This window comes from Pseudonaja textilis, chromosome 6 (assembly GCF_049901715.1).
Source record: "Pseudonaja textilis isolate UNSWEBS1 chromosome 6, rPseTex1.2, whole genome shotgun sequence".
NCBI classification, from domain to species: Eukaryota; Metazoa; Chordata; class Lepidosauria; order Squamata; family Elapidae; genus Pseudonaja; species Pseudonaja textilis.
In genome coordinates this window covers 47,232,508-47,253,026 of record NC_141995.1, presented here as the reverse complement: position 1 = coordinate 47,253,026, position 20,519 = coordinate 47,232,508, and the positions used below count along the sequence as shown (strand labels likewise).

At 42.6% G+C, this 20,519-nt stretch overlaps 2 protein-coding genes across 4 annotated transcripts in view; both read left to right on the top strand.

Moving 5' to 3' along the window:
- HMX1 (H6 family homeobox 1) overlaps nucleotides 1–20,519 on the top strand; it is a 243,007-nt gene that overhangs the window by 114,676 nt on the left and 107,812 nt on the right. The gene's annotated exons all lie outside the window — the stretch shown is intronic.
- Nucleotides 1–20,519, top strand: part of SEL1L3 (SEL1L family member 3) — a 53,395-nt gene that overhangs the window by 18,685 nt on the left and 14,191 nt on the right. For 2 of the 3 annotated variants that reach the window (XM_087936520.1, XM_026699767.2), the window contains exons 11-23: nucleotides 1,248–1,427; nucleotides 2,859–2,978; nucleotides 3,875–4,015; nucleotides 4,806–4,868; nucleotides 5,588–5,764; nucleotides 6,645–6,772; nucleotides 8,110–8,193; nucleotides 8,321–8,411; nucleotides 8,975–9,059; nucleotides 9,285–9,394; nucleotides 10,024–10,151; nucleotides 15,900–16,002; nucleotides 16,081–16,153. In XM_087936520.1, coding sequence (XP_087792646.1) covers nucleotides 1,248–1,427; nucleotides 2,859–2,978; nucleotides 3,875–4,015; nucleotides 4,806–4,868; nucleotides 5,588–5,764; nucleotides 6,645–6,772; nucleotides 8,110–8,193; nucleotides 8,321–8,411; nucleotides 8,975–9,059; nucleotides 9,285–9,394; nucleotides 10,024–10,151; nucleotides 15,900–16,002; nucleotides 16,081–16,153 — 1,483 coding nt within the window. The remainder of the gene's footprint in view (nucleotides 1–1,247; nucleotides 1,428–2,858; nucleotides 2,979–3,874; nucleotides 4,016–4,805; nucleotides 4,869–5,587; nucleotides 5,765–6,644; nucleotides 6,773–8,109; nucleotides 8,194–8,320; nucleotides 8,412–8,974; nucleotides 9,060–9,284; nucleotides 9,395–10,023; nucleotides 10,152–15,899; nucleotides 16,003–16,080; nucleotides 16,154–20,519) is intronic. The other variant, XM_087936521.1, reaches the window with a different exon arrangement.

The window sequence follows — 20,519 nt, the reverse complement described above, 5'->3', positions numbered from 1 at the left end:
CCATATACTCGTTGATTGACTCCCCCTCTGCCTGTTTTCTAATTCTGAAGGCGTACTCTCCTGGCTATCTGGGATGGTTTTGGTGAGTAGTGGTTGGAGAGGATTTCTTGTAGTTCATCCCATGGGACGCTTCTGATAGTGCGTGGGGCTTACTAACGCTGTAGCGTGTCAAAACTGCAGCCCCACAATAGCTGAGGAAATAGGACTTCTTCCTATGTTCAGCAGCTCAGCTAACCCGATGGCATTGAGGAAATGGCTGAAACGATTTTTGTAGGAGTCCATGCTTTCCTCGTTTGGCTTGAATGGTGGGAATGCTGGATTAGCATTCATTGTGAAATTGCAGGGTTCGTCTTCTTCAGTCGCTTTCGAACTCGCACTCTTAAAAGAGCGCAGGCTGTGACTGTCTCTCTAGGCTACGGAGCTCTTTGAATTTCGCGCTCTTTGTGAGCGCCGGCGGCCGCGGCACAGCGCCCGTGGCTCGCCTCAGTGAGTACAGCTCAAAGCAATGGCGGTTTTTTGAATTTCGCGCTTTTGTGAGCATTGGCGGCTGCGGCTTCAGCGCCGTGGCTTCGCTCTCAGTGACTACAGCTTTTGAAACAGACGCGTCTGGCTAGCCTACGACCGTATCCCATCCTCGCCGCCAGTGTTGTAGAGCGATGGTAAGGAAGAGGCAGAAGCCAGAGCGCACAACAAACAAGGCTTTATTGCAGAGAATAAAGGGTTGTCGCGCCTGCTTGCTAACTAGCAGACTAGCTGGCGACAACAGGGCTGGCTTTGCTCAACAGCCGGCTTTTATAGCCGACTGTCAAATGGAGCCAGCCAATGGGAGCGGCTGGTGCTCCCGCTCAAACAGCGGACCTGGTTGGGAACTCCAACCAGTTCCACAGACATAACAGAAAGCATTTCACCGAGGCAGCTGTTGTCGGCGCCATCCTGGCAGGAGCAATAGGGCAGGAGCAGGAGCAATTGGGTCCTCATTTTACCCACCTCGGAAGGATGGAAAAACAATGAGTCAAGTGGTTGAGAAATGCTTGAGCAAGAGACTGGACTAAATGACCTCCAGGGTGCCTTCTAGCTCCATTCTTGACTGACCAACTGATTGATCAGCTGAGCTCCTACTTCCACGTTTCTGCATTTGCTATGGTTTATTTTGCGATCGGCAATATAATATGATGTTGCTTTTCCTGGGTCTGACCTAAAGGCTTCCCCAGTGCCGATTCGATTGCCAACTATCTCACCCTTTGCAGGGATTGCTCTATAGCTTGGTTGCAGCTCAGGAAGGGGACCGGCTGGCTTTGATGAATCTTGGCTACAAGCACTACCAGGGGGTTAGTAATTATCCCCAGGATCTTGAGGTCTCTTATGCTTACTATAGTGACGTGGCTCTAAAGACACCCCGTGATCAACAATCCAGAGGAAGAGATCAGGTAAAAGGATTGAGGCATTTGTTAAGGGAGGGTTGACCCATTTTACAGCCTTGCTTGCCCCTGTTGTTAAGCGAATCACCTCCATTGTTAAGATAGTAACCCAGTTGTAAAGCAACTTTGGCTTCCCTGTTGAACTTTCCTTGTCAGAAGGTTGCAAAAGGGGATTGACACCGCATCCGTCATAAATATGAATTGGTGGCCAGGCATCTGAATTTTGTGCTGCAATGGCTGTAACTGTGAAAAATGGCCGTAAGTCACTGTTTTTTTTCAGTGCTGTTGTTACAGTACTTTCAGGGGTCACAAAACGAATTGTTGTAAGTCAAAGACTACCTCTATTATGTTGCCTGGCTATATGGCAGCACCAAGCTATCTGCAATTGGGTTTGAAAGGCCAAGAAGGTTTGAACTTGGTTAGTATTTGGATGGGAGGCTGTTTGGCAATTCCAGGGCTGTAGGCTAGACTGAAAAAGTCAAACATATCCATAACGAGCCATTATTCAAGTCAAGGAAATTGTCTGTCTGTCTGTCTGTCTGTCCATCTCTATATCATCTCTCTTTCTCATCTCTCTATCTTTCTATCCACCTCTCTCATCTCTGTCTCTGTCTCTCTGCCTCTGTCTCTCCCTCTCTCTCTCTGTTTAATCTCACTCTTATCTCTCTATCTTTCTAGCTCCCTCTCTCATATCTCTCTCTCCCTTTCTGTCTCTCTATCTCTGTATAATACCACTCTCATTTCTCTTTCTATCTTCCTCTTTCATCTCTTTCTCTATACATATATCTATCACTATATCATCTCTCTGTCCTCTCTCTCTCTGTCTCTTTCTATATATATCATCTCTCTCTCTCTCTCTCTGTATAATATCTCTCTCATCTCTCTATCTTTCTATCTCCCTCTCTCATCTCTCTTTCTCTGTCTCTCTATCTATCTCTATATCATCTCTGTCTACTCTCTCTCTGTCTCTATCTCTATATTATCTCTGTGTGTGTGTGTGTGTGTGTCTATCTCTGTATCATGTCTCTCTCTCATCTTTCTATCTCCCTCTCTCATCTCTCTTTCTGTCTCTATCTCTATATCATCTCTCTCTGTGTGTATCTCTCTCTGTATCATCTCTCTCTCTCTCTCATCTCTGTATCTTTCTATCTCTCTTTCTCATCTCTCTCTCCCCTCCCTCTCTGTTCTCTCCCCTAAACCCTGGAATTGCCAAACAGCCTCCCATCCAAATACTAATCAAATATAAATATGGGAAGCCATGTGCTGAAGATCAAAAGGGGGACACCGAAAGTCCCAGGGCAACACTTCTTCCGGAACAGGCCCCCCTGCCTCATTTCGTCTGGAGCTTGCAGGACGAGTAGCTTCAACTTCCTGTAGAAAGAAGGATATTTTGCCGTGATGGGTTTACGGTGTTTGCTCTCTTTTCCTTTCTTTTTTTAGGCCTTGGTTGAAGCAATCAGACTTCAGGATGATGAGTTACTAAAAGCCTTGGCCAAAGAAAATGGGGATATTTTCATGTGGTTGAAACATGAAGCAGTAAGAGGAGATTCGGCCGCACAGGTAAACAAAATCCGTTGTTCTGGTCTAGGCTTTCCCAAGATCATGAAGTCTGACTCCTCATCCCGATAAAACTCCTTTTATTTAGGTTAAGGGGAATTCCTCTCCAACAAAGTCCAGCAAACTGTCTTTCATGAGATTTCACAACTTCAGATCTTTATCAGGCTGGAGAGTTGCCAGACGGATAGCTTCCAAACACCACGCTGTGGCAGCAATTAATTGGCAAGAAGTCAGGAACAGATCTTCACCCTAATGAATTGAACTAATTGTCTCCTGCAAACCCCACTCCCCTTTCGCTCCTCTTTATTCCCTCTGGGAGGGGCCATTCACCATCCACCTGTGGCTTTACTCCCGAGTTGACTCTTGTTCCTTAGCTGTTCCCTTCTCCTGGCAGCTCTGTGCACACCCACACTGGGAACAGGCTCCAGCTGTTCTTCTTCCCCACTGATGTCCGACTCCAAAGAAGCTGATAACTGTTCGACGGCCCTGGCCCCATCTCTGCCTCTGACACAGAGCCCTTGACAGAGCGTTCCCCAGACTCCAGGACTGACCCATGTTCCTCCTCAACCTCCTCACTGTCTGCCGCCAGCTCTGTTGGCCACTGGCAGGCCACAACAGACAGGAGGGAGAACTGAAGTGGACACCTGGCCTTGTGAAAGATGTCTCAACCACAGAAGAGGGGAGGGAAGCCTGGGAAACATTTCCGACAGGACCACCCTTAGTTTTCCAGAGATTAAACAGAAAAGGAGGGGGAAATATTTTGATTTTTGTACTTCTGTGAATATAAACTTATATAATAAAGATAGAATCAAGGCGCTCCGGGTACTGCTTTTTTCTTTTTTCTGGACTACCTTTGCAGGGCTAACAATTTCCTATTGGAACATTTTATCTTGATTTAGCAACGCCTGGGACAGATGCTTTTCTGGGGCCAGCAAGGAGTAGAAAAAAATATAAGGAAAGCCGTGGAATGGTATGCAAAGGGTGCTTTGGAAAATGAAGACCCAGTCTCTTTATTTGACTATTCCATTGTGTTATTCAAGGTAAATGTTTTTTTTTTTTAAACGAATACTTTGGGGCAGTGGTGGGATTCAAATTTTTTTACTACTGGTTCTTTGGGCATGGCTTGGTGGGCGTGGCCCTGTGATTGGGTGGGCGTGCCTTTTTTTTTGCTTTTTTGCATCCACCCCCCCACCTGTTTTGGGGGCCCTCTGGGCTTCAGAGGAGCCTCTGGGGGGGCGTTTTTGCTCCCGTAAGGCTCCTCTAAGGCTCAGGAACTTACTATCGGTTCGGCGACCCACGACAAATCCTTGCTACCGGTTCGCCCGATCCGGTGTGAACCAGCTGAATACCACCACTGCTTCGGGGGATGTTTTCCTACTCTTTTTAAATGTAATCTCTGTAATGTTATCACGAGGAAGGTAGGAATGAGGGAAAGGAAAGAAGGAAGGACATCTAGTTCCATCACCCACGTCAAACTTGGTCCTACTACATTCCTCTTCCAGGTACTCCTCGTCTTACGACCACAATGGAGCCCAACATTTCTGTCGTTAAGCAAGACACTCATCGAGCGAGTTTTGCCCCCCTTTTATGAATTTTCTCACTACCGCTGTTGTGAATCGCCGCGGTTTTCAGTATGAAAAACGGTCATAAGTCACTTTCTCTTTTTAGTGCTGTTTAATTTTGAGGGGTCACTACACAAACTATTGTACTTTTTCCTTTGCAAACAGAAGATTTCAATTTTTGATAAAAGTGCTTCCCTCCCTTTCCTGTATGAAAAAAAAGAGGCTTAAGATATTTGGAAATTATTATTATTATTTTCTCATCGTTTAGGGCCAAGGGGTGAAAAGGAACCGACGTCTTGCTTTCCAGCTGATGAAAAAGGCCTCTTCAAAGGTAGAAACCAGACCCTTTTATTTAGTTTACAGTGAACTCCTTTCCAGCAAAATCCCGGCCAACAGTCTTTCAAGAACTTTCACAGCTACAGACCTTATCAGGCTTGGAGAGTTGCCAGGCCAATATCTTTCAGACGTCATGCTATAGTGGGCAATACTTGGCAAGAATGCAGGAACAGATCTTCACTCAAATGAACTAATTGTCTCTTGCAAACCCCACTCTCCTTTTGCTCCTCTTTATTCCCTATGGGAGGGGCCATTCACTGTCCACCTGAGCCCTTATTCCTGAGCCTTTATTCCTGAGTCATTCACCGTCCACCTGAGCCTTGTTCCTTAGCTGTTCCCTTCTTCTGGCAGGTCTGTGCATGCACACACTGGGAACAGGCTCCAGCTGTTCTTCTTCCCCACTGAACTCTGAGTCCGAAAGCAGCTGATAACTGTCAGATGGCCCTGGCCCCATCTCATCCTCCAATGCAGAACCCTCGTCCGAGCTTTCCCCAGACTCCAGGACTGGCCCAGGTTCCTCCCCAACCTCCTCACTGACCAACCCTGCTGCCAGCTTCTCTGACCACTGGCTGGCCACAACAGATCTGTTTTCCCTTCCTAAGTGTAACACCTTGCCTTTCTCCCACATCAAATTTCATTTCGTTTCATACTAACTTGCGTGGCGGTTTGTCCATTATGTCTTTTATTGATTTTTTTTCTCCCTTGTCCCAACAGGGATTCCCCCAGGCAGTCAACGGCCTTGGCTGGTATTATCACACCTTTAAAAGAGATTATGCCAAAGCAGCCAAATATTGGCTAAAAGCCGAAGCCATGGGTAGTCCAGAGGCTACCTTCAACCTTGGGGTTTTGCATTTAGATGGACTGTATCCAGGAACGACGGGTAGAAATCGGGTAAGTGTGAATTTTTCACTGTCCCAGAAACCAATGATCCCCTCAACCATTTGGACACCAAAGACTTGTTCCTTGGAGGAAGAGATTTATTCATCCTACAACAAGTGAAGTCAGTGGGGAAGCCAGATTCACTTAACAGCTGTGTGTCTATGTAGGGTGTTTCCCCGAAAATAAGACCCTGTCTTTTAAAAATTTTTGCCACCAAAAAAGGCACCAGGTCTTATTTTCAGGGGATGTCATCCTCTGACTAACCTCATTTGTGTGCGTTGCCCCTGGCTTCCTTTTCGCTGTCAGAGGCCTTCAGGAATTTCTTCTGCAGCCGGCAAGGCTTTCCTGAAGGCATCTGCAGCTGATAAGAGAGCTCTGGACTGATCCAGAGCTTTGCTATCAACTACAGAGGCCTTCAGGAAAGCCTTGCCAGCCTTGTCAGCTGCAGAAGAAATGGGCCGGCCAGGCAGGTGTCGGTATGTGCAAGGCCTGGTTACAACTGTCCAAAGGTAAGTAGTAGGGCAGCTCCACCCTCACATCCTCACCCTAGCTGAAATTGTACCCGTGCACTCTGGAGTGGCCAGGAGCTTAATTAGAGCTTATTTTGGGGGGAGGGCTTATATTGGGCACATGAGTAAAAAAAAAAAATCAAGCTCAGACTTACTTTCAGGGTAGGTCGTATTTTCAGGGAAATGGGGTACTGCAGTCATAAAATGGGACAAAATTGACTTAACTAATGTCCCACTTAGCAACAGAAATTTAAAGACTACCAGCACTTAAATTATAAATCTGTTTCAGGGCAGCTGAATTTTGATTTTTTTAAAAAAAAAAAATGTAGATGGAAGTTACACATACCTGTGCAACATCTATTTTCTCTCCCCCCCTTTGGCAGACTGCTGCGGCTGGATATTTCTATAAAGCCGCAGAAAAAGGTAACATGGAAGGGACTCTGCACTGCTCCCAGTTTTACATTACAGGAAATCTACCAAGCTTCCCCAGGGATCCGGAAAAGGCAGTGCTGTAAGTAAGGAGAAAGGAGAAACAATTGCCAAAAAAATATATATATATATTACTTGGTTGACCCTAATCTGTATTAGGTGGTTAGTATGATCTTTTTGCATGCGGTTTTCCTATTTGGGATTCCATGCGAGCTAGAGATTGTCAGAAGCTCTGCAGGAGCTCTTGGTAATTAGATAAACAAAGAAGCATTCCCTCTTTTGAACTCCATACTCCATACAACATTAGAAGTGGTAGGAATTCTCACACACCATGGCTACTTAACTTCCCCCTCCTCCTCCTCTTCTCCTTTCTGGCACATCCTCCTCTTTCCTATGGTATGTTGGAATGATCTTGTTAGTCATCATCCTCACACAACCACACATGTCATCAATTTCATTATTTCTTCTTCTTCTTCTTCTTCTTCTTCTTCTTCTTCTTCTTCTTCTTCTTCTTCTTCTTCTTCTTCTTCTTCTTCTTCTTCTTCTTCTTCTTCTTCTTCCTCCTCTCCTCCTCCTCCTCCTCCTCCTCCTCCTCCTCTTCCTCTTCCTCTTCTTCCTCCTTCTCCTCTTCCTTCTCCTTCTCCTTCTCCTTCTTCCTCCTCTCCCCCCCACTCTTTCTGGCACTGATGATGTTACCCCCTCCTCTTTCCAATGGTATGGTGGAAGGATCTTGTCAGTCATCATCCTCACACAACCACATGCATCTTTTCCATGTTGGCATCAGCAATTTGTCTCTTACAAACATATGGGAAAAATGAATAAGTTGATGCAGGTAGGCAGATAGGTAGATAGATAGAAGGAGAAGGATAGATAAACTAGGTAGCTAGATGAGAGAGAGAGAAAGAGACATGAGAGAGAGATGTTAGATGGTAGATGATAAATAGCTAGCTAGCTATATTAGACAGGTAGGTAGGTAGATAGATGATAGAGACAGAGATAGATAGATAGATAGATAGATAGATAGATAGATAGATAGATTGATAGAGACAGAGATAGATAGAAAGATAGATAGTGATAGATGATAACTAGCTAGTTAGCTATATGATAAAGTGATAGAGATTGATAGAGACAGAGATAGATAGATGGATGGTTAGATATAGATAGATAGATGATAGCTAGCTATATTATACAGAGATAGATAGATATAGATGGTAGATGATAGATGTTAGAGTATAGTAGAAGATCGAGAGCAATCCATCCATCCATCATCTCACCAGGTGGAGGCACTGCTTGCTCCTGAGAGATGATTTTCCCATGTCCTACTCACCAGGACATCCAAGACTAAAGGAGGATGGACTCCATCCAGCCACAATGGTGCTTCCCTTTGCCCCCTTTTACTGTTACTCCTTTCATTTGCAGCTGGGCAAAATACGTGGCAGAAAAGAATGGCTATTTAGGCCAAGTCATGCAAAAGGCACTCAAAGCATACCTGGAATTGTCTTGGTAAGTTTGTTGTGGGCTTTTACACCTGGAAAATGTGTTTTGCTTTGTTTTATTATTTCGGAAGTTTCTTTGTTTTAGTTTGATTGGTCGTCTTTTGTTCTTGTTTTGCTCTTCTCTTTGGTTTTAGGAATGAAGCTCTACTGTATTATATCCTTTCTGCGGAGACAGGAATAGAGGTATCACAGACAAATCTAGCACATCTCTGCGAAGAGGAACCGGTGAATATTTTTCCCATTGCTGCTGCTCCTTCTTCCTCCTCTTCTTCTTCCCCCCTTCTCCTCTTCCCCATCCCCCTCCTCCTCTTTGTTCTTCTTCTCTTTCTCCTCCTCCTTTTCTTCTCCTTCCTCCTCCTCTTCTTCTTCCTCCTCCTCATTCTCCTCTTCCTTCTTTTTCTCCTTTTCTTCCTCCTCCTCCTCCTCCTCTTCCTCCTTCTCTTCCTCCTCCTCCTCTTCTTCTTCCTCCTCCTCCCCTTTGTTCTTCTTCTCTTTCTCCTCCTCCTTTTCTTCTTCTTCCTCCTCCTCCTTTTTCTCCTCCTTCTTTCTCTTCCTCCTTCTCCTTTTCTTCCTCTTCCTCTTCCTCCTTTTTCTCCTCCTTCTCCTTTCTCCTCCTCCTCTTTCTCTTCTTTTTCTCCTCCCCTCCTTTCTCCCCCTTCTCTTTCTCTTTCTCTTCTCTTCCTCCTCCTCCTCTTTCTTCTCCTCTTCTTCTTCCTCTTCCTCCTCCTCCTTCTTTTTTTTCCTCCTCTTCCTCCTAAGTCATATTTTCTCCTCATTATACTTCCCAGGACTTGACAAAAAGATACTTCGCCACCGACTGCGTTTGGAAGTATTATAATTTCTCCATTTCTCAAAGCAACGCTCCCTCGTTTGGTATGTATACCAGCTGATTAGAAAATAATGCCCTGTGAGTATTGTGGAGTCATGGAATATAATCTGGGGGTTGGTAGTGGTGGTTTGTGCATCACCCAGCATTAAATAAGAAGCAGTAACTGATTGAAAGCATTGGGTGCGTCCATTTTTCAATCCTAATCTGTTGTGTTAAATATAACAAACAAACAAAACAACAAGTTTTAACACAGGTCTTTCTTTCCATAGCTTACTTGAAAGTAGGGGATTTTTACTACTATGGTTATCAGAACCAGAGCAGGAACCTGGATATGTCAGCCCGTATGTATGCACAAGCAGCATTGATGAAAGATGCACAGGTGGGTAACAGATGGATGGTCGGTATACCAAACATGAAATCTTCAAAAATGGCATGAGGTTCTGTTCAAGCTCCCACTCCATGGAGCAAAGAGACAGCCTCTTCGAAGCACAGCAAACCCAGATCCAGTCACCCAGGCCTGGTTCCAAGTTATGACTCTGTAACTGTCTGGTTTGGCACAGCCACCAAACAGGAGAGAGACAGATTTCAACCGATAGTTAATGCAGAAAACACAATTGCAACCAGCCTGCCTTCCACTGAGAATAGAATAGAATAGAATAGAATAGAATAGAATAGAATAGAATAGAATAGAATAGAATAGATATTGGAATGTAGAATAGAACAGAATAAGTATGAATAGAATAGAATAGAATAGAATAGAATAGAATAGAATAGAATAGAATAGAATAGAATAGAATAGAATAGAACTCTTTATTGAAGCCCTGTATACTGCATGGGGGACCTGGTGGCTCGGTGGCTAAGGACGCTGAGCCTATTGATCAGAAATGTCAGCGGTTTGGCAGTTCGAATCCCTAGCACCACGTAACAGAGTGAGCTCCTGTTCTATCCTATCCTATTCTATTCTTCCCAGCAAGACTGTCCAATTAACCATTATTTTCTCACTTCCAGGGATTCTTTAATTTGGCTCTTCTTCTGGAAGAAGGTTATTCTCTCCCAAGTTATATTTTTGATCGTTTAGAAATTGGCAGCACTGTCCACTCCAGAAATATGTCCCTCCGTCAAGAGCTTTACGAAAGGTAAGCCTGTTCTCTCTCTCTCTCTCTCTCTCTCTCTCTCTCTCTCTCTCTCTCTTTCTTTCTATTTTTTAACAGATACTGAAGTCAGAGTTGAATGTTTAGAATGGTGTCTGTAGAAGATGAGCACAAATGAGTTGTGGGAATGAAGCCTTCAACTTCTTCTGCACAAATGCTTGAAAGAAAGAGGACTTTTATTTTTTATTTGTAAACATGGCAGAGATTGCAACAAATTGCCGAAGCAGCTTTGACCAAAATCTGAGTGATTATTCTGGAGCCTCGGAAAAAAAAATAGAGACAAGGTGAATTCTGGTTCCAAAATGTGGACAATTGTCACTTCTAGCCGAGAGCCATGACAACAAGATATATGTTTGGCAACAGGGCAGCCTTTCAAAGGAGATCAGGTTCAAATGCAGAAATATATATATATATATATAAAATAGGCATAATAGGCCCTTCCAATCGCCTCCGACCTGTAATTAACTTTGTTATTTTTGCTTCAGTCATGTTGGTTTCACATGCAAGGGCTAAATTGATTAATGATATATAAAGGCATAGATCTCTGTAATGGTAGTTTAATACTCTGACAATGTCAGCAGAAGCTGACAAAAGCTTAGTAAGTATAATAAATATAATTTTAGTTCCAGAGATCGCAATTTGTCTTACGTGTGTGTTTGTGTGTGCGTGCACGCGTGCGCACACGTGTGTGTATAATCATCCCATCTTTGGTTGAACAATGTGTTATCTGGGTACAAATATCTTTGCTAAAGAATAATCAAAATCACAACATCCTTTATTATACACTGCTCAAAAAAATAAAGGGAACACTTAAACAACACAATGTAACTCCAAATCAATCACACTTCTGTGAAATCAAACTGTCCATTAGGTAGCAACACTGATGGACAATCCATTTCGCGTGCTGTTGTGCAAATGGAATAGACAAGAGGTGGAAAGCACAGGCAGTTAGCAAGACATCCCCAATAAAGGAGTGGTTCTGCAGGTGGTGACCACAGACCACTTCTCAGTTCTTATGCTTTCTGGCTGATGGTTTGGTCACTTTTGAATGCTGGCGGTGCTTTCACTCTAGTGGTAGCATGAGACGGAGTCTACAACCCACACAAGTGGTTCAGGTAGTGCAGCAGCTCATCCAGGATGGCACATCAATGCAAGTTGTGGCAAGAAGGTTTGCTGTGTCGGTCAGTGTAGTGTCCAGAGCATGGAGGTGCTACCAGGAGACAGGCCAGTACATCAGGAGACGTGGAGGAGGCCGTAGGAGGGCAACAACCCAGCATCAGCACCGCTACCTCTGCCTTTGTGCAAGGAGGGACAGGAGGAGCACTGCCAGAGCCCTGCAAATGACCTCCAGCGGGCCACAAATGTGCATGTGGCTGCTCCAATGGTCAGAAACAGACTCCATGAGGGTGGTATGAGGCCCGACATCCACAGGTGGGGTTGTGCTTACAGCCCAACACTGTGCAGATGTTTGGCATTTGCCAGAGAACACCAAGATTGGCAAATTCACCACTGGTGCCCTGTGCTCTTCACAGATGAAAGCAGGTTCACACTGAACACATGTGACAGACGTGACAGGGTCTGGAGATGCCGTGGAGAACTTTCTGCTGCCTGCAACATCCTCCAGCATGACTGGTTTGGCAGTGGGTCAGTAATGGTGTGGAGTGGCATTTCTTTAGGGAGCCATACAGCCCTCCATGTGCTCGCCAGAGGTAGCCTAACTGCTATTAGGTACCAAGGTGAGATCCTCAGACCCCTTGTGAGACCATATGCTGGTGCGCTTGGCCCTGGGCTCCTCCTAATGCAAGACAAGGCTAGACCTCATGTGGCTGGAGTGTGTCAGCAGTTCTTGCAAGATGAAGGCATTGATGCTATGGACTGGCCCGCCCATTCCCCAGACCTGAATCCAATTGAGCACATCTGGGACATCATTTCTTACTCCATCCACCAACACCACGTTGCACCACAGACTGTCCAGGAGTTGGGGGATGCTTTAGTCCAGGTGTGGGAGGAGATCCCTCAGGAGACCATCAGGAGCATGCCCAGGCGTTGTAGGAAGTTTATAAAGGCACGTGGAGGCCACACACACTACTGAGGCTCATTTTGACTTGTTTTAAGGACATTACATCAAAGTTGGATCAGCCTGTAGTGATTTTTTCCACTTTAATTTTGAGTGTAAGTCAAAATCCAGACCTCCATGAGTGCTAAATTTGATTTCCATTGATAATTTTTGTGTGATTTTGTTGTCAGCACATTCAACTATGTAATGAACAAAGTATTTAATAAGAATATTTCATTCATTCAGATCTAGGTTGTCTTATTTTTGTGTTCCCTTTATTTTTTGAGCAGTGTATATTAATTCTGCAATATTTAACATAGTAAAGTTCCCCCGGTAAATTATACAATGTTAACATAGTGATAATTCAACATACTAGTCATAATATTTATTTATCTGTTTTAACAGATAAATTTTGTTTATTTATTTTGTTTCCCTGTTTATTTTGTTCTTTATTTTGTTTCCCTGTTTCTAATTTCCATTTTTATTTTTATTCTAACTTCTATTTTTAATCATTAGTAAACTAGATCCCATGCCATATAGTATTTAGTTTGCTCTTTCTCCTTAATTGCCAGTGTTAATCTATTTATAGCTTCTATCCCTGGGCAGTAGCTCTTTTGAATTCTACTGTATAGTGCAGTGTTGGTATGGTGTTAGGGGTTTTCGGTTTAATGTGTGGAGTGTGAAGGATGTGTGTTTGTGTTTATTTTCATGGTCATGATGTGCACTCAAGATGGTGTTCGATTTCGTTGTACAAGGTGCAATGACAATAAAGTAAACTAAACTAAACATTTCCACACATTCTAATATTTTCCTAATCATATTCTCATCTGTAGGTATCTCTTCAGTCTTCCAATTTTGTGCAAATACATTTCTGGCAGCAGTTAATATATTTCGGGTTGGATCCCCAACAAAAATATTTCTGGTTTTAAATCAGTATGTTGTTTTATCATTTTTTCCAACCACGTATGTATTTTTTGTCCATTTTTTTTTTTTGCTTTGGAGCAAGTCCACCGCATGTGATAATATGACCCAGGTATCTGGTGGCACTTCCAGGATTTAGCCAATTTGTCTTTAAACATCCTTGCCAGCCGTGCTGGTGCAAAATGCCATCTATAGAACATCTTATATAAATTTTCTTTATGTGTGGTTGACATTGTTAATTAAGCCAGAAATATTTTTTGTTAGGCATAATATCAGATAAGTATGATAAAGGGAATACATGTATTTAATAGCAGCAAGAATTGTATATGAACAGCACTAGAAAAATGAAGAAACACCTGTAGAAGAAGATGTAATTAAAAAAAAATACTAGATTGTGCAGAAATGGATAGATTGGCATTAAAGATAAAAGAAAAAGAATAGTTTCGAACATGGGACTTGTTTTATCCATGGTTGGAGAATAGAGGTAGAAATTAGGAACTGAAAAAGTATTATTATGTAAGCAGATTGATCCAGACAATACGCTGTTCACAAAGCATTTATGGATGTAAAAACAAAATAAAAAGAATGAAACATTTTTTAAAAAGGCATTTAAAATACAATTAGGGGCAAGGCATGTCTCTCTGGGATAAGGAGAGATTTTTGAGATAACTTTTAGTTACTCTGTACAGCTGGTTCTTGTAACTATGTTTTGCTGTCAGCTTATGAGCTGAGTGGCTGGGAGTCAATTTCAACAAATCAGAATAGAATTGGAAGGGACCGTGGAGGTCTTCTACTCCAATCCCCTCCTCAAGCAAGAGACCCTCTACCCTTTCAGACAAATGACTGTCCGGTTTCTTCTTAAAAGCCTCCAGTGATGGAGCTCCCACAACTTCTGAAGGCAACTTCTGTTCCACTGGTTGATTGTTCTCAGTGTGAGGAAGTTTCTCCTTAATTCCAGGTTGCCTCTCTCCTTGAATAGTTTCTATCCATTGTTTCTTGTCCTGCCCTCTGGTGCTTTGGAGAATAGCTTGACTCCCTCTTCTTTGTGGCAACCTCGTAAATATGCTCACAGTCCTTAATGCAGCCTTTTTTAAGGAACTCAAAAATCAAACCTCATTTCTTAACCATTTGGAATTTTATTGATTGCTTTGGAATTATTAAGACTCATCAAGAGAGCAGGTATTACTGCAATCACTGGGCGAGTGATTTTCTTGGGAAAAAGAATTTTAAATACAATTTTTCAAATTGGGGAAAAACATGACTTTTTAAATTAAACAGCAAAAGTATGCTTAGCATACAGATGTTTGGACCGCTGACGACGAACTAAAGGGACTGAGGGGAGCTAGAATTATAATTTTAAATTAATTAGAAGAATGCCTCCTTTGGGAATATGTGCCTGGTTTGTTTAAGTGAAAAAGAAATAGGATGGGACTTTAAGGATTGGAGACTAGAGGGAGCTAGAGGATAATAGAGAGTATAACTGAACAAAGAATGGAGCAAAATCTCTATGGATAGTTTTGAAAACCGGTCTTCCACGGTGTATGGTATGATGGATAGATGGAGTGTTAAGGAAACTGCAGAAGAGGAATAAGCTACTTGGGATAAGTTTGAAAATTAATTTGAAAATGGATATAAATATGACAAGCCACAAGAAGGATATGGAAAAAGATCTATTGGACCTACAAACGAACAAGACTGCTGTTTCACTGCCTAAAGGAGACTACCACTAAATCAGAAAAAAAAAAGAGAGAAAGAGATGGATAACTTTTTTTTTATTGGATGTACAAATAAAATTTTAGCGTTCTCCGGGATGAAAAAAAACAACTGATGTCAAGAAACTAAACTCTGGGACTTTATTTGAAGGAGTTAAAAATCAAGATAGTTAAAAGTAGAGGAAAGAGGAAATGCAGGGTTCACTTATCCACTCAAGGTTAAGATAGTTAAATCTGGTAACCCTTACTGGACTTCTGCTGGTGAAGAACAGATTTTGGATTTTGTTTTTAGTTAAGAGATGAGATACAGAGATACGGAGATACCGACATTGCATTTGTTAGAATAAAGAAGGAAGATACTTGGGGTTTTTTTTCTCCTCTTCTCTTCTCTTCTCTTCTCTTCTCTTCTCTTCTCTTCTCTTCTCTTCTCTTCTCTTCTCTTCTCTTCTCTTCTCTTCTTTCCACCCCTCTCCTCCCCACCCCTTCATTCCCTATTTGATATCCTGTGCTGATCACTGAAAGTCAGAGGTGGTATTCAGCTGGTTCAGACCAGTTCTGATGTACCGGTAGTGGAAATTTCGAGTAGTTCAGAGAACCAGCAAATACCATCTTTGTCTGGCCCCTCCCACCCACCCCTGCCATTTCCTGTCCTATATTCCCTTGTTTTTTTAGTTTAGCTGATTCGTGTGTCAGAGCGAATTGCCACGCTGCAGCTGAGCTAAAAAACAGCCCACCTCACCGAGGGCAGTCTTTGATTGCTGCACACGTGAAGCACACGCTCTCATACAACCAGTAGCGTGCGCAATTTGGAATCCTACCACTGCTGAGTCAACGTTGCATCTTTTGACTTACGATAATTTTATTTTATTGTCATGATTGTGACTTATCCCCTGTTGCTTGCATGTACACGGAGAGCTTCTGCACCAGAGACAATGTCCTTGTGTGTCCAATCACACTTGGCCAATCAAGAATTCTGTCAGACCTAAATCTTATAAATGATTGAACTTTTTTAAAAAAAATATGTTACGTAATGTTCTTCCACAGATGCTGGAATTACAGCAACCAAGAATCTGTCAGCCCATGCACATTAGCCTTGCTTTATCTACGGCTGAGGATTTTGACCAGCAACATTTTCCATTCTGATCTGGTGCGTACTTGTCCGTTGCCCTTTTGAGTAAATGCTTGAGGTTTTGTGGCTCTAATGCCAACTTCTGCTTTGTTGCAGATCTACTATTTGGGAGGCTTATCTCCGTATTTGTTGGTTGCTTTCATCATTTGGCGTTTCTGGTCTCTTTCAGGTAATTATTTACAGTAGAAACAGCCATAGTTGCTTAAACTTATAGACTTCTTCACGGTGCTTTATAGCCTTCTCTAAGCAGTCAGCCTCTTGCCCCCAACAATCTGGGTACAAAATAAAACGCCGAAGCAATTACAAATAGTTCTTGACTTGCAATGGTTCATTTAGTAGCCGTTCGAAGTTACAATATCGCTGGGGAAAAAAGTGACTTTTGGCCATTTTTCACACTTATGACCATTGCAGCATCTTCATGGTTCGATGATTGAATTTGGATGCTTGACAATTGACTTGCATTTATGACATTCCAGGGGTCACGTGATTCCCCCCTTGTGACCTTCTGACAAGCAAATCCACGGAGAATCCAGATTCATTTAATGTCCAGCGTTACCAGCATAACCACGGCAATGATTTACTGCAGCAAGAAAAGACGTAAAATGGGGGCCAAACTCACTTAACTAATTTTTCACTTAACCATGTAAATTATGAGCTTAATTGTGGCCACAAGTCAAGAATGACCTGTATAGATTTCAAAGAGGCTGTATTTCCTGTCGGTATGTAACTATGAATATAAATTCCTGTATTTCCTGTAAATATGAAAGTGAAATACATTTCCTTGTTGGTTAGAGAATGGCCTACACCATGAATAAGGAAGTCCACCTTCAAATTAGCTTTCTGTTTTGGGGGAGGGGTGGGGGACACCTATTTTCTGTCTTGTAGTGTGAGCTGCCTCTCCTTTTTTTAAAAAAAAAATCTAGCCGATAACCCAGCATTGCCTGGGTATTTATTTATCCTAATCCTCTATTAGACAGGAAAAGCCCTGATTTCGGTCACCTGGGACAAACGTAATTTGTAATGTTGGATTTTCCCCTTTACCAGAGAGAGCCCCTTAGTAGAGTACTGTGAAGCCGTTACTATGGCAACTCCACAGTGCTGTACAGTCGAAGCCATTTTAAGGCAGTGTGGTAGAAGCCATTTGAAGGCGCAATAGACTGTATCTTAAGAACACACACCCCAAGAGGTGATTAGGGGTGTCTTATCCACACAGTATTTGTTTCCAGAGAGTAAGTAACTTGTGTACCAAGTTTGGTTGAAATTGTTTGAGGCATTCCAGAGTTATGCTGGAACACACACACACATGCACACACACACACACGCACGCACACACACACACACACACACACAGAATAGAATATAGAAGAAGATTATCCCATCCCACAAATTATGTCTCTCTTGAAAGGGAGGTTGGAATGAGAGAAGACTGCGTACATATGTGTGTGTGTGTGTGTGTGTGTGTGTGTGCATGTGTGTGTGTTTTCTTAAGTTTTCATGGGCACTTACAGGTATGGTATTCAGCTTTGTTTGGGTATTTTCCCACGTCATTATAGTTGTGCTTTTAAAGTTGTAGCAACATTTCGGCAGAATCTCATCAGTTTTAAATTTGGTGCTAGCCTATGCTGTGCCAGAATGGTTTTTTTCTTCATCCTGATTGGTTGGGAGTCTTGGTCTGTGTTTATTGGTCTTGGAGTTTGCTGTGTTCTGCTTGATTGGTGTTTCTAATAACTTCTGTCTGTTTTGTGGCTTTTTTGTGCCTTGATTGGCTGGCAACATTGTGTTCCTGTATTGGAGGCTTTTAGTGCAGCTTGGCTCCAAGTAAATGGACGGCTATCATTTTTTAGGAAGCTAGGTTTCATCTGGGTGCCTGGTTGAGGTGTGTTTGAGCTGGAGGTATCAGGGGGGATCTGTTTGTGCCCAGGTGTTTGCCTGGCTAGTGGTGTGGAGATTTTTTTGTTTGTGAGTGCAGGCTTCCAAATAATTGACAGTCTGGTGGAATCTTCTCTTCTATTCATGCTTTCAGGTCTTTTTTCAATCTCTATGGCTTCTCTGATGATTCTGTAGCTGGGGTTTTCTATAGTGGCTAGGGTTTGGGTGCCATTGAAGTTGATGCTATGACCTGTGGCTTTCATGTGTTGGACTAGTGAGGAAGTGTGTTCCAGCTTTTTTACTGCATTTTTGTGTTCATCCAGGTGGGTACTTATTCTTCTATTGGTCTGTCCAATGTTTGTGGCAGGGCATGATGCACAGGGGACTTCATATATGCCTTGGTTTTCCAGGTCAATTTTATCTTTGGGGTTTCTAAGGATGGCTGCTATTTTTCTGTCTGTTTTGAAGGCAGTCTTTATGTGATGCCTGTGTAATATCTTACTGATTTTGTCTGTGGTACCTCTTATGTAGGGCAGGACAGCTGTTCCATAGGTCTGTTCATCTTCTAGGTCTCCATTATGTCTCAGTGTGTTTTTGTGGATCAAGCTGGTGATTTTGCTTTTGTGGAAACCGTTGGCTGTCAGTACTTTAGTCAGGGTGCATAGTTCAGTCTTTATGTGTGTCTTGTCTGCCAGGCGTTTGGTTCTAGCAATTAGTGTTTTGGCCATGGAGTTTATCTGTGCTGGGTGGTGGTGGGATTGGGTGCTGAGGTAGAGGTTAGTGTGTGTTTTCTTCTGGTATATGGTGTGTCCTAGTGTGCCATCTGTTTTTTTGTAGATTAGTACATCTAGGAATGGTAGTTGTTTGTTTCCGTTTCCATGGTGAACTTGATTTTGGGGTGTGTGCTGTTTAGGTGTGTTAGGAAATTGTTTAGGTTTTCTTTTCCATGGGGCCAAATCACAAATGCGTCATTGATGTATCTTAACCATAGTTTGGGTTTGTGGGTGGCATTAGCCAGGGCTCTGGATTCTAATTCTTCCATGAACAGGTTTGCAATGACGGGCGACAGTGGTGATCCCCTAGGGGCTCCTTCAATTTGCTTGTATCTTTGTCCTTTGTATATGAAATATGTGTTGGTTAAGCAGTGTTCTGTTAGTTCCATGAGGTGTTTAGCTGGTTGGTATTTATTTTTGATGATTTCAAGAATTTCTTTTATCGGGACTTGAGTGAATAGTGAAACCACATCGAAACTTACAAGCAGATCTTCTTGTTCCACGTGTAGATCTTTGATCATTTCCAAGAAGTAGTATGAGTTTTGTACATGTGAAGCTGCTGCTTCAACATGGGGCTGTAGCTATTTTGCTAAGTGTTTAGCTAGGTTTTGTAGTGGTGCTCCTCTGGAGCTGACTATGGGTCTGAGAGGTATGCCTTCTTTGTGTATTTTTGGGAGGCCGTATAGTTTGGGGCATCTGGAAGATTTTTCTCTTGGGATGATCGTCTGTTGGATCTCTTTGCTCATGTGGCTGTTTTTCAATGAACAGAGAACTTTTCTCTTAATAATCAGGACTGGAACATCCCAGCCAGGACTGTGGTTCTTTCTCTAGAAAAAATAAATAAATAAATAATATATATATGTGTGTGTGTGTGTGTGTGTGTGTGTGTGTATAATTTATTTTATGTTTTTCTATATATATATATATATGTGTGTGTGTGTGTGTGTGTGTGTGTGTATGTATGTATGTGTGTGTGTATATATATATATATATATTTTCTTAAGTTTTCGCGGGTACTTACATGTATGGCATTCAGCTTTGTTCGGGTATTTTCCCACGTCATGGTAGTTGTGCTTTTAAAGTTGTAGCGACGTTTCAGCAGAATCTCATCTGCCATCATCAGGCTTCTGTATAGTGTTCATCTGTGAGTCAGGCTTTTATAGTGGTTTCAGATTTAAATTTGGGGCAGCCTATTGCTGTGCCAGAATGGTTTTTTCTTCACCCTGATTGGTTGGGAGTCTTGGTCTGTGTTTATTGGTCTTGGAGTTTGCTGTGTTCTGCTTGATTGGTGTTTCTAATATCTCCTGTCTGTTTTTTGGCTCTTTTTGTCTCTTGATTGGCTGGCAACATTGTGTTACTTTATTGGAGGCCTTTAGTGCAGCTTGGCTCCGGGTAAATGGACGGCTATCATTAGTTAGGAAGCCAGGTTTCATCTGGGTGCCTGGTTGGGGTATGTTTGAGCTGGAGGTATCAGGGTGGATCTGTCTGTGCCCAGGTGTTTGCCTGGCTTGTGGTGTGGAGATTTTGTTTGTTTGTGAGTGCAGGCTTCCAAATGATTGACAGTCTGGTGGAATCATCTCTTCTATTCATGCTTTCAGGTCTTTTTTCAATCTCTAGATATATATATATTTTCTAGAGAAAGAACCACAGTCCTGGCTGGGATGTTCCAGTCCTGATTATTAAGAGAAAAGTTCTCTGTTCACTGAAGACCCAAGCATATCACCAACTGGTTTAAACCTGTTTTTTAAAGGACTTGCAGAGACAAGCATTCCATTAGGTTAATAGATCATTAACAAGGCCAGATAATGGATAGCGAGACGAGATAATTTCCTTTACAGGCATTTCTTTTCCTCTTTGTCCTTTCACCTTTGGAGAGCACCTGGATAACCACGA